This window comes from Alligator sinensis, unplaced genomic scaffold, assembly GCF_000455745.1.
Source record: "Alligator sinensis unplaced genomic scaffold, ASM45574v1 scaffold1112_1, whole genome shotgun sequence".
Taxonomy (NCBI): domain Eukaryota; kingdom Metazoa; phylum Chordata; order Crocodylia; family Alligatoridae; genus Alligator; species Alligator sinensis.
In genome coordinates, this window is record NW_005842327.1 from 451,098 (window position 1) to 464,057 (window position 12,960).

Consider the following 12,960-nt stretch of genomic DNA (forward strand, 5'->3'; position numbering starts at 1 on the left):
GATTTTTATGGAGCCATATTGGCCAATACCAGTTCAATTCCAATTTGCAGCTGGGCAGCTTGGAGACCAGTTTCGGGCTGTAAGTCTGGTGTGGGGGAAGGGGTGGGGGGATGGCATGGGGGCAGATTGAGACCCCTGCAGTGAGGGAGGGAGTGAGGTAGGGGCAGGTGCTACTCAGCTGGGGTGGGGTCAAGCGTGGGACGGAGCTGTAGCTCATCCAGGGGCCTCGGGGCAGGGGTGGCTCCCACCCTGCACTCACCCTGGGAAGGTATGGGGGGCATGTGCCCTGGGATTTGTGAAGGGTGGGGCAGGCTGCCACTGCAGGCTGGGGTGGGGCTGTGCCAGGTTCTTCCCAGCAGGGTGCTGGGCTGGGCTGCGCTCAGGGCAGGCGACAGCAGCACTGGGAGGGGGGGCTGCGGCCATCCCAAAATTCACTGTAGCCCCCCCATAGCCCTCTCCAAGTGCTGCCGCTGCCTGCCCCGAACACAGCCCAGCCCAGCTCCCTGCTGGGAAGAGCCCAGCACTGCCTCAGCCCTAGCCAGTAGAGGCAGCCTGCCCCACCCTATGCACAGTTCCGGGGGCACACGCACCCCGTGCCCTCCCAGGATGGGTGCAGCAGTGGGAGCTGTGCCCCAAGATGAGCTGCTCGCAGTTCCATTCCATGCCCAGCCCTGCCCTGCCCCGCCCTGCCCCACCCCAGCTGAGCAGTGCCTGCCCTTGCCCCTCCACTCCCCTTCCTTCTCCCCACCCCTTCCCCCACAACAGTCTTATCAGCCAGATGCTGGTCTCCAAGCCACCGGGCTGTGCTCTTGGCCCCATGCATGCTGAAGCTGTGCACATGTACGGGGCATTTATTGGCCACATTACTAGCCACAAGAGGCAAAAAAGCCGATTTCTGATACAGTCAATTTTCCCTATGTTGGTGCCGATTCAATGTGGGACTGATGCATCAGTGCACCCCTACTTTGGCCCATGTTCCACGTTTTATCTTCCCTACTATTGTTACCTGTACTAGCTAATTTAAACAATAAATTTAAATATAAGATGATCACTTTTTCTATCCACTGTAAGTCAAGAAAATTGGCCAGTAAAGTAGAAATCCGTAATTTTAGGAAAACTGACTTCCACGAGCTTTGGAATCCCCATGGGGGTTGGTTGGTGAGGCCCTGCGGGACCATGGTCTGATGAGGAAGCGGGTACAAGAAGAGTGGTTGTTCCTTAAGAAAGTGATCCTAAAAGCTCAGAGGAAGTCTGACACTTCGTGTCACTGATAACTGACACTCAAGACAAAACCAAAGTCCTGAATGAATACTTCATATTGGTATTGCACCAGTCCAAAGGTGCTAGCCTGCTTGACAGGATACAGGATGATCATGAGTGGGGTGACCACCCCCCATAGTTGGTATGGAACTTGTAGATATTTAGCCTTTGTAGGTGCTCCCCCACAAGTCAGCAGGACAGGTGAACTACTTCTGAGGGTGCTAAAAGAACTGGCCGATGTTATCGTGTGACTGATGGCCGTGTTATTTGAAGACTCGTGACACTTGGGAGAGGTCCCAGAAGACTGGAAGAAGGCCAATGTGATGCTTATCTTTAAGAAAGGGAGACAGGAGGACCCAGGAAATTACAGGCCAGTTAGTTTGACGTCAATCCCTGGTAAAATCCTGGAGAAAATTAGCAAAGAATCCATTACAGACAGGCTAGCAGAAGGCAGTATCCTGAGGCATAGCCAACATGACTTCGTTACGGACTGGTCATGCCAGACCAACCTCATTTCCTTCTATGATCAGGTTACTTGCCACCTGGATGGGGGAAATGAGGTTGATGTCATATACTTGGGCTTCAAAAAGGCCTTTGACCTAGTCTCCCAGAAATTTGTCATGAAAAAATTGGGAAAATGCGGCCTCGACTACTTTATGGTCCAGTGATTAGGTAACTGGCTCCTTAGTAGGACCCAAAGAGTTTTGATTGATGGAACTGAGTCATCATGGTAGAGGGTGACCAGTGGCATCCCTCAGGAGTCAGTACTTGGACCAGTGCTATTCAACATGTTCATTAATGATTTGGAGTCAGGTAATACAAGCAATCTGGCAAAGTTTACTGACGACACTGAGCTATGGGGGAGTGTTGTCACTCTCAAAGACAGGCTGGCAATACAGGCCGACTTGGACAGGCTCATGAAGTGGGCAGACCTCAACCTGATGTCATTTCATACAGAGAAACGTAAAGCGGTCCATCAAGGGAGAAATAACCGACAATACACTTATAGGCTCAGCAGTGCTCTGCTTGCCAGCACCACAACTGAGTGAGACCTGGGCTTCATGACTGACAACAAAATGAACATGAGCCACAAATGCGCCGCCATAGCTGGCAGAGCTAACCAAACACTGGCATGCATCCACTGGGGCATCTTGACCAAGGCAAAGGATGTCATCCTCCCACATTACTCAGCCATGGTGAGATCACAACTGGAGTACTGCATCCAGTTCTGGGCACTGCACTTCAAGAAGGATGCGGAGAAGCTCGAGAGAGTCCAGAGGAGGGCCACATGCCTGATTAGAGGCCTGGAGATCCATTACATTTTTTTTAATGTAAAAAAATTCTCTGTCCTGTATGTGCAGTTGTTCTTAACCTTTTCAGACTCAAGGCATCCCTTGGCAAATGTCAGCTCTTAGTTTCACTTGATTTTTTTTGACTACAGAAAACTAATAGAACAACTCTGTTGCCAAGAACTCAGAAAAACCACCATTACAGGTCAGAATGGTTATTAACACCATGGATTCCTATTTGAAATCTCTGGGTTTATCTTGTTAATCATGTTTGCACACCTAACAGTGATGCATGGCACTCCACAGTACCGTGGAAAGGATCTCAGTGCTGCAGCACCCAAGCTGAGACCTGTGTCTACCTGTGTCTTTGGCTTTGTTCTGCTTAAAAGGGTTTGCCAGTAGAACTAGGCTGATAAACCACTTGTGAAGACTTGGGTTATACCAATAGAAAAGTGCTTTTGTCATTGTAGTTTATTCCAGTTCCCTAAAGGGAATAAGCTATGCTGGCAAGAGGAATTCTGTGCTGGTATATTTTGTTAGCATTCTTAGAGCCTTTTCTGACACAGCTCTGCTGCCTGAGAGAATTTACACCCCTGACCAACACAGCAATGCCAGAATAAATCCTGGTGTAGATTAGGGTGGCCACCAACGCATTCCCAAAATACAGAAGATCCCCTTGGTGAGGGGCGTGCCACCTTGGTCAGTCAGCAGTGAGGTCCACCACCTCAGCCAGTCAGCAGTAAGGAGAGGGGGCCACCAGGCCTTTTCGCCAATTGGAAGCAAGAGGCGGAATCAACACACAAAGGCCACCTCCCTCCCTATCTCCCTGGCTGGGAACCCTGCTTCTCCTGGCTGTTCACCTCCCTACCTCTAAACACAGCCAATAGAATCGTGAGGACAAATGATTGACATGTATTTCCACCAGTGAACTGAAAAACAGGATTTTCTGCCGTCCATTCCTCATTTAGAAATGGACAGGAGACAAAGGGTTTAAAAACAGGACAGTCCAGTATAAAACAGAAGCAAAGGCCACCCTAGTATAGAAGCATTTATATCAGAAAAGTCCTTTTTTAATGGTATAGCTTATACCATTTGGGATGTTATGTAAAAGAATTTTTGCTGATGTTAATTGGCTCAGGCATAATGGCAGACAAGCCCTAAGACTTTTGAATGAAATAGGGGCTAATAAAAATAAACAAAAAGTAGTTCTCAAGTCTTCAGTAACGTTTGACTTGCCTTCTCTGATATCATACTTCAGGGAGAAAGAGAGAGTGAGGATTAACTGAACACACTAAAATATAACAAGCTCACGTGTATTGAAGTGTGTCCTTGACCTGGTATGGAGCCATTCTGCACAGAAATGTACTGAATGTTCCTTCAAAAAATAACACTGGGATCAAATAAATGGATAATATTGACATCAGCATTTGTAGATTTAACATATCCAGTCCAGCATATTTGTTTTTGCTTAATTGAAACAAAAAAAATGTGTCTGTAGCAAGTAGTGTAACTAAGGTTGGATGTATGGGGAACTTAGTCCCAGGCACTGATTTAGAGGGAGCAGAAGAATGGTGGCTGCTGCTGCTGTTGGCCTGGCAGCTGCTGTTATTAGCCCAAATACCACCACTGGTCTGGGCCCAAAACTTCCTACATGTACCTCTGCTTGCAGCTTTTGCTCTGGCACTTGTGTTAAATGATGTTAAGTTGTGTTAAATGGTGTCAACTTGTGTTAAATGGTGTTAAGTGAGTCAAGTCATCAATTATGATGCCTAGTAGTAAAAGATTTCCAAAATATTCATGTTCAACTCCCATTTATTTCTAGTGATGATTTTGCTGAGAAGTGGCATTCTTTGTTAAAAGCTTGAGATTTCTGCTTACATAGAACTTTCAGGTCTGAGGTAAGGGATATATATGCCTGCTTACTTTTTCTGTTCAAATAGACCTTCACCAGTCCAATGAAAGCAAAAGGCTTTTTTTTTTTTAATCATTTCTTCTTTATGAATCATTGGGCATTACATTTAATATCTAGGAAAGATTCTTTATTTCATTAAAACCCACCATTTTCTGAAGTATTAATAGGATGCTGAAAAATCACTACTTTTCATCCAGGGTTTATATAGTGGGAAAAGTAAAATACCGGCTAATTCATCCAAAACCATTCAGTGAGTTGATTAGAAAGTGAGGATTAGCATACAATCCTTCTGAACCATAGTTTTTTAATATCTAAACAGGACCTTGCTGCTTTCCATACTATTCTGATTTAAAACTGCCTGATTTCCATACTCTGTCCTCTTTTTTTATTTTAGCAATTCATCAAAATGAAGAAAACAACAGCCCAGAGGACCTCCAGGATACCTCTGATGCACAGGTAAATGTATCAGTGTTTTTCAACCCCACTTTCAATGGCCCCTTACCAATGAGAAGACAGCTTTTCCCTGCATCCTAACCCATTAAACTGTATGATGCAGCAGGTATGCTAGATTTTTGTCTGCTGTGATTATTTATAGTAAGATTAATTTATTACACTGGGAATGAAATCTGTGTCCTTGAAATCAGAAGGTATTCTTGGGTAGTATATTTTTCTGTGACTTTCTGTATGATATATACATTATATGCTTCAATTTATTTCTGAATTGCATCTGTTCTAAGTGGCATATATGTTGACATTTTGGTTAAATATTAAAGGTAAATAGATGTAAAGTGAAAAGAAGGCCTGTTATCCCTTTAAATATCTGCAGCTGCAATAGCATAAGTACACTTTTAACTGGAGGACTAGAAATCTGAACAGGAAGAAATTACACAGAAATCAATGTGAGAGGCAAGGTGATATCTTTTATTGCACCAACACATAGTTGGGATAATTGGATAGACTTTCAAATGGAAGACAGAATAATGCCTTGGCTTCAAAAGCAGCTTGTCTAACTCTATCCCAACTATGTAGTTAGTCCAATAAAAGATATCGCCCTCAGAAATCCTTGCCTCTCACATTGAACTAGGGTGAAATCCAGACACCATTGGCTACAGTACTGAAATTCCAGCTTGCATTTGTGTTTAAGTGCATAGGTCTGATTCAAGTTGCTTATCATAATTGCTTTACATGAATGACCATTCAGGGTTTATTTAATCAAAGATTTAAAAACAGAAAGAGTACATTAAGTATGCTAAGAGCTAATAAACAGCAGGTTATTAAGATTACATGGACATACTATAAAAGAAGCCACAATAGTTTAATGGCAGTATATCCAATGTTGTTAATTCATCATCTTATAATTGATTGCAAACCTATTTCCAAAATTTGGCAAATAATATACAGTGAGTTGACAATTTAGTACATAAAGTGTGCCAAGAAGGCACACTTTTAAGGAAGAGAGGTGAGAGAAATTGGGGAGTGCCGTTGCAGGGCAGACTTCCTTTGACTTGGGATCTTAGACTTGTAATAGTTGTTTGAGACTATCTTTTACCTTGAAACCCTTGAGTAGTTCTATTAAAAAAAAAAAAAAAAAAAAAAGGAACTACACATTTGAATGACACTAAGACATGTTAAGTGTTTTCTGTATTGGGGCAAATGCACTTTCACCTGCTGATTAATGAAAATTGAACACTAAAGGTGCCTATACACAAGGCTGCTCTGACATACTGTAATTCCAGTGCATAGGAACACACTCGATTAATCAAGTCTGCTGGACTGAGGCAGTTACCATGCTGCAGCAGCCTCTCATGTCTCATGTATCCGCATCTCTGTGCTTCAAAATGGCAGTGGGGGTGCTGTATCTAAGCGCAGGGATACTGATACACAAGACACTCTGGGCTCTCTTTTCATTAGAGTGGCGCTATAATTAAGGCCTGTGGCAGGGCACTGTTTGTGCCTGCCACTTTTAGGGCCTGGAGCTGGCAGCTGCCAGGTGCCTGATAAGGGCAGCCGTTTTGAATCTGGGGCTGCCCATTTGCACAGGGCAGTTCTGCTGCTGGAGGCCAGGCAATAACACCGCCTGGCCAGAGGGCTGCTGGTGTCATCTGGAGGTCAGGGAGGAGCTGTAGGGGATGGTCAGGAGGCTCCTGCTCCTGGGCGAGACCTAAAACTGCACCTTGCCGGGAGTGGGCAGCCTGGTGGGGCTCCCAGTGGCACAGTAGCCCCCAGGAAATGCCAGGCCAGTTACCACCCCGGTGAAAGGCAGGTCGGGGCGCCTTAACCCCTAGCCCCCACGACCGGGTGGGTTAGCCCTTGTTTGGAGGGCCTGGAGGGCGGACCCTCGGAAAGGCCATAGACTTAGGCCTTCTCAGAGAGAAAAGGCCATAGACTCAGGCCTGTCTGGACTTCCCCTGACTGGTCCATGCTGGGGCCAGGACTGGAAGAGTCGAAAGGCCGGGGGGGCCCACTGCGAGGAACGCGCAAGAGCTGTGGGCCTGCAGTCCTGACTGGCCTGGAGGTGGGCCAGGGCTAGAGGAGCCAAAGGTCCTTTGGGGGACACACCCGGAAGGGGAAGCGGTTGAGGGAGCTGTGCTGCCCAGGATGAAAGCGGATGAGACCGGCTGAGGGGAGGAATCCAGGTGGGGTTCAATTAGGAGGGTTCTGGGGCCCAGCATGGGGGGCCAGTGATTATGATAACACCTAAATGCCATCTGCAAGGCTTGAATTGCGGTGTAGAGGAGGAACGGAGCCGCAGATAGTGCCCCCTGGCATCGGGGCAGGAAATGGGCAGCCTCCTGCTTAATTGAGATCTATTAATTGATTACCAACAAGGCATGGTGGGCGAGAAAGCGGGCAGTTAGCCCAGAAACAGGTGGGCGGGCCACAGTTAAATTGGCCCGGAGAAGGGCCCCTACTACAAGGCTCCACCCCCTGACACACTCCTGGGCTAAGGACAGACATTCAGAAAGCCGGAGCCTGAACTGCTTCAACCTTTGCAGGTAGTCTAACCAGGCTAGGCTAAACCAGTTTGTAACAGGACAAACATGCTGTCTGCACTGAGGCAATACAAGCACATGCATATAGTTGTTCAGGCCAGGAGCTGGGGAGCACTAGAGCGGCTCTCGGCTGCAGGGAAGCTGGTGGGGGCATGGCCAACCCAGGCTGAGTTGGCTAGAGAGGGGTTTAATTCCCCCCTCCCTGTGCCACCAGCAGGGACTGCCTGGCACTGCCCCCTAGCTCCCTGCCCAAAATAGGCCCCCAGCTGCCCCCTCCACCAGAGGGAGGAGGAATAACCCTGTCCCTGCCCAGCCACACCTCCTCCCTGCCACTGCAATGGGAGGCATCAGCCCCTGTCATACTGCAGAGGAGCACAAGCCCCTTCCCAGTGAGGGGCTGCGCTGTGGGGCCGGCAGAGCTGTGGCCAGCTGTGCGTGGCAGCGCCGGAGTCCCGAGCAGGCCAGAGCCCTGCAAGCCCCCTGCAGTGCTCCACAGTGCAGCCCCCACTGGGAAGGGGCTCTCTCTTTGAGAAGCCATGACAGGCTGCTGGCCATCAGGGTTACTCACTGGGTGCTGCTCCATCTGTTGGGTGGGGCTGGGCCCAGCCTCCATCACTGTTCTGCGGAGGGGGCAGTCGGGGGCCTATTCTGGGGTAGCTCTGCAGTTTATTCATATGCAGCACATGGAGACAGGTTGGAGCAGCCCTGGCTGGCGGGGGGGGGGGGGCCCTGAGGGTCAGCTTACCAGTCTGAGGCTGCTTCCCTGGCTCAGCATGCTGTGGAGGGGTTGGCTGGGGCATGAGAATACTTCAGTGTGGGGCTAGCTCAGGGTTGGGCAAAATGTGGCCCACCAGGACATTCTATCTGGCCCGCGGGGCCCCTTAAAAAAAAAAAAAAAAAAAAAAATTAGAAAATTAATATTAATCTGCCTCTGGCTGCCTGTCATGCAGTCCTTGATGGCTTGCCAAAACTCAGTAATCGGCCCTCTGCCCAAAATAATTGCCCACCCCTGGGCTAGCTGGTAAGCAGCCCTTGCACTGAAACACCCTCATGCTCCAGCCAGTCCCTCTTGCATCTACACGTGTGCTACTGTGGAGTTTTTTACTCTGCAGCAGGATAGTACTTGTATTTACTAGGATAGTATTACAGTATATTTTATAGTATTATAGTATTTTTACAGGATAGTATTAGTATTTACAAATACTGTCTTGCTGAAGAATAAATTGGTTTACTTCAGCCTAACAGGGGCACACATGTGGACACTCAGACATTTACTGCGCAGTAAATGTCTTGTGTAGACATGTCCAATTAGGGCCAGAGATTTTTTTATAAGTGAGTGGGATGAAGATGTTATACCCTTCTATCTGCTTAAAGATCTCTGATTTCACCTTCATGTCACTTGTAGTCTATTCATTTATCAGTCTATTCCCAAGGGAATATTTTCCAGGACACATTGGAACAGAAAGCTTGAGGTCAACATTTTTGCTTTGCAAACCTCAGTAGTGACTAGTGATTTATTTTACTTTCCTTCACAGTAAAATCTCTTGTGCTGTTTTGAAAATTACATAAATGCTTCTAATGAGAATAATTTTGTTCCAAGAACAAAAACGATGCCTTAATATAAAGCTTTTAATTTTTTTGACATTCTTTAAATTGGAGCCAGATAAAATTTGCACCCATGTAATTTTCACCTGCATGTAAATTGTGCAGCTACCTGAGTGGGTTGGAATGAAAGCAACATTTGCTCTTGCAATGTTTGTATCTGTGCATACAAAATATAACAGCAACTTGCACTTTCAAGTACAAGGAGGCTGACCTTCAGCACTTTTGCTTAACAGCGTTAAACACATTGCTTAAAAATTCAGTTTATATTGACAAGTGAAAACGACTAAGAATATTAAAATCTAACTCCAGTCCTTTCAGCCAGCTTTCAGAAGCTGTCAGAATAATGTTAATTAATTAGTTGACCTGGATGGTTTCTTACAGTAGTTAGCAGAAAAATTAATCCATGTTCCATAGGAAGTCAGTCATTGGAGAAATCAGAATTACATGTAGGCCTGTCATGTACAGGCCTGTGTACAATGTATTGTACAGTACTGTCTTTCTAAACATATTTTACCCTTTATCATGGAAGTGGCATTATTTATCCCACTAAGGTTAATGCCAAATTTTAAAGCATTTTCAAGTACCAGGATGATAATGCCTTCATTTCCCCTGGAGTTGGTTAATATTGATTATTTCTTTTTTCCTGAAAATACAATAAAGTTTATTTTATCATGTTCTCTACGTGGTTTGAAATCAGAGGTTGGCAATGTATGGCCTGCAGGCTGGAACTGGCTTGCAGAGCTGCTGGATCCAGCCTGCAGAGCTGGAGGACTTTTCCAGTGCCAGGCAGTGAGAAGATGTGCAGCTTCCAGCTGTGCCTGCACTGCTGCCATTCCTTCCTGCCATCCCAGCTCTGGTCCGAGAGAGGCTGGATGGTTTCTGCAGTGCTCATGTACCTCTGCCACTGCCACTTTCCCCAACTCCCCACTTCCTGGCTGTAGCATGGGTGAAGCTTCCAGCCAGTAGGGAGCTGCACCAGGGTTTGGGTGCCTGCAAACTGCATCTGGGCTGCCACTGTTTTCCCCCAGCCTCTGCTGCATGGATATGGTTTCCAGCTAGTGGGGAGCTGTGCCGGAATCAGGCAAGTTCTGCTATGCTCGTGCCATAACCAGTATAGAGAAAAGTGGCAGTAGTGATGCAGAATCAGGTCTAGATTAATCTTTTTTATTTCACTTGGCTTGTATACTTACTGCATTGAGACAGGTGGAAAGGATAACAAGTTCAGAAAGTTTTCGTCTTCCAGGATGCTTCCTTGAATAGTGGGGATAACCATTTCTTCAGTTAAGCATTTTTACTTTAACAGGAGTTACTGACCTTGATTAGGGGGCAGAATTGGGTCCACTGATTGTGAAATAAACCCTCTATCTTTATTTGGATACTTGTTCTGTAAAGCTGGAGCATACATACTACTTACGTGTATTTAAATACCTACACGCATTTATTTTATTTTATTTTATTTATGAAATAATCATACTAGCTAGGTATATTTTGAGCCTTTCAGTCTTATGAGGAAGACTGAAAGAACTAAAATTATGTAGAGATTATATATAGAGAAAAAAAAACTGAGGGGGGGGAGTTGATAGGAGTCTTAAAATACCTGATGGGAAATTACAAAGGGAATGAAAATAGACTATTCTTAGTGGCCATAGCAGACAGAACCAGGAGACATAGCCTCAAACTGAAGCAGAGGAAATTTAGATTGGAGATTAAGAAGAACTTTCTCACTATGAGGGTGGTTTAAGCATTGGAACAGGCTACCCAGAGAGGTTATGGAATCTCTATCCTTGGATGATTTTTAAAGCAGGTTAGACAGGTGCTTGACTTGGATGGTTTGGACTACTGCCTAGAGTAGGGGGCCGGACTAGTTGCATACTGAAGTCCCTTCCATCCCACCTTTCCAATGTTCCCATATTCCCAAGGCTAAAAAGCACAATAGCAATTAACAAAGTCAGTCAATGTCAATTAAATTATTGTTGCAGAAGGGCATTAAAAACTGCCTTGGTGTTAAAACTGATGGTAGCTTTTTAAATTACTAGGCCTTGCAGTTTGTGCTGAAGGTAAAAAAAAGAAAATAGTTCAGTCAGAGAAAGTAGAACATTTATGATGAATGTCCTCTACATTTAGAACAAAAAAAAAAATAACACTGCCTCATCTCACAGAATTTTAAATATAGGGGTTTTAATCTGGCTGCCTCATCTGGTTTTAGTTGTTTGGATGGAACATGATAAAGCTTTATAAATCAACATATTCGGTTGGAATTGGAATTGGACATTACAAAGCATACCACCCTTTGTGGGGGTGTGGATATTTTCTTTGTTAAAAAAAAGGAATAAACAAAACCCCAATCATTTTCTGGCTGCCTTTTTATAAAGTGGCAAAAATTAAATGGGGAAAAGAAAAGGTTCCCCACCCTCCCTCTTAGCAGAGCACCCTTAAGGTCAAATGGCATTAGCACAGCCACACCACCACCCTGATCCTCCCAGTCTCTTGCTGTTATCCATCAGGAAACATCTGGACTAATAATGGTCCTGAGTGTCATGCAGCCAGGTCTCAATTATGCAAGCAAAGTCATCAAACCATGGAGGGTAATGTAACTTCATTAGCTAGTGACTTTCCCTGAAGCAGCATAAACTGTACAGCTTAGTTCTTGTCAGAAAATAGCATGAGGGTACCTGTGTATTTGAAACACCTGTATGTAGAGTACATATCTGCCTTTACAGACTTGTCATCTTTACAAACACACCACAAAGCCATAAACTAAGACTAAGCGTCATCAGACTATCCCAAGGTTCTCCGCTTGGTGGTATTCTATCTTTATAAAACAACTCTAATCTAGTACTAGTTTAAAACATGTCACAGTGTCTAAACACAATGACAGAAATAGCAACAGACAATATTAATTTCTCATTTGTAAAATAAGTAATTGCAGCATAACTTCTTTTAAATTCTGTAGTTTAAATGCATAAAGAAATGCTGGAATTCATGAAGTGGAAGTTCTGTTATGTTATTTTTAGGAGTGACTCTGTTGCACTTCATCCTTTTTCCAAGGTTGCTCCTGGCTAACTTTCCCATGAGTTTTTAACCTCTTGCTATGGTTCTCTTATGTAACAGGAAATAGGTTGACAGGAACAAACAAAATATCTCACACATAGTAGCAGTTGATTTAGCCAGCCCTGCCTTCATTCTTCTGAAGTAGATGCATAGAGTAAATTAGCGGTGCCTCCAATCTGATGTTGTTTCCCCAAGAAGCAACAATATAATCCACTTCAGCAAAAGGCACAGAATTACATGAATATGATTGAAAAGATGTGTTTATTGTAAGGTTAAAACTTGTGTCAGGGTCATGTCCTGGGACTGTGGATTTAAGTATCTGTTTGCTCTTTCTCCAACCCTCAAGGCAGGGGTTTTGTGCAAACTTCAAGAAAGAGATGACATTGGACGCATTGAACTAGTCCAGAAGCTGGCAAAGGAAAATTATCCATTTTTGCAGGCGGATAGAAAAGAACCTGCGAACACAGAACAAGTAAGACATTTCTTGTTTGTTTCTTTCAGGGTTATTGGTTATAGCAGTGTTGGTCTACTAAAAGGTATCCCATTTACCCAAAGAGCCTTGCCTGTTTGTTTGTTTGTTTGTTTGTTTGTTTGTTTGTTTGTTTGTTTGTTTGTTTGGAAGAGGAAAAAGAAATTTTCCACTTTGTTGTAAACCTCTGCTTTTTAACAAAGTCGTTGCTTATGTTAACCCTTAAAGAACAAAGAGTGGTGATGCCTGTCAAGACCTGGTGCATTCTTTAGCCATTGAGCTATAGCTGTTTTGTCATGCCTTCTTCATTTTCATCCTCTCAAATTAAGTACATATACCTTTCAGCAAATTTAAAGTAACGTTCTTAACTGTTAAACATTG

The 12,960-nt window shown here is 44.8% G+C and overlaps 1 protein-coding gene across 2 annotated transcripts in view; it reads left to right on the forward strand.

The window, feature by feature from the left end:
• Positions 1-12,960, forward strand: part of RAPGEF5 (Rap guanine nucleotide exchange factor 5) — a 265,239-nt gene that overhangs the window by 104,058 nt on the left and 148,221 nt on the right. For both annotated transcript variants that reach the window (XM_025210018.1, XM_006028585.3), the window contains exons 8-9: positions 4,856-4,917; positions 12,457-12,582. In XM_025210018.1, coding sequence (XP_025065803.1) covers positions 4,856-4,917; positions 12,457-12,582 — 188 coding nt within the window. The remainder of the gene's footprint in view (positions 1-4,855; positions 4,918-12,456; positions 12,583-12,960) is intronic.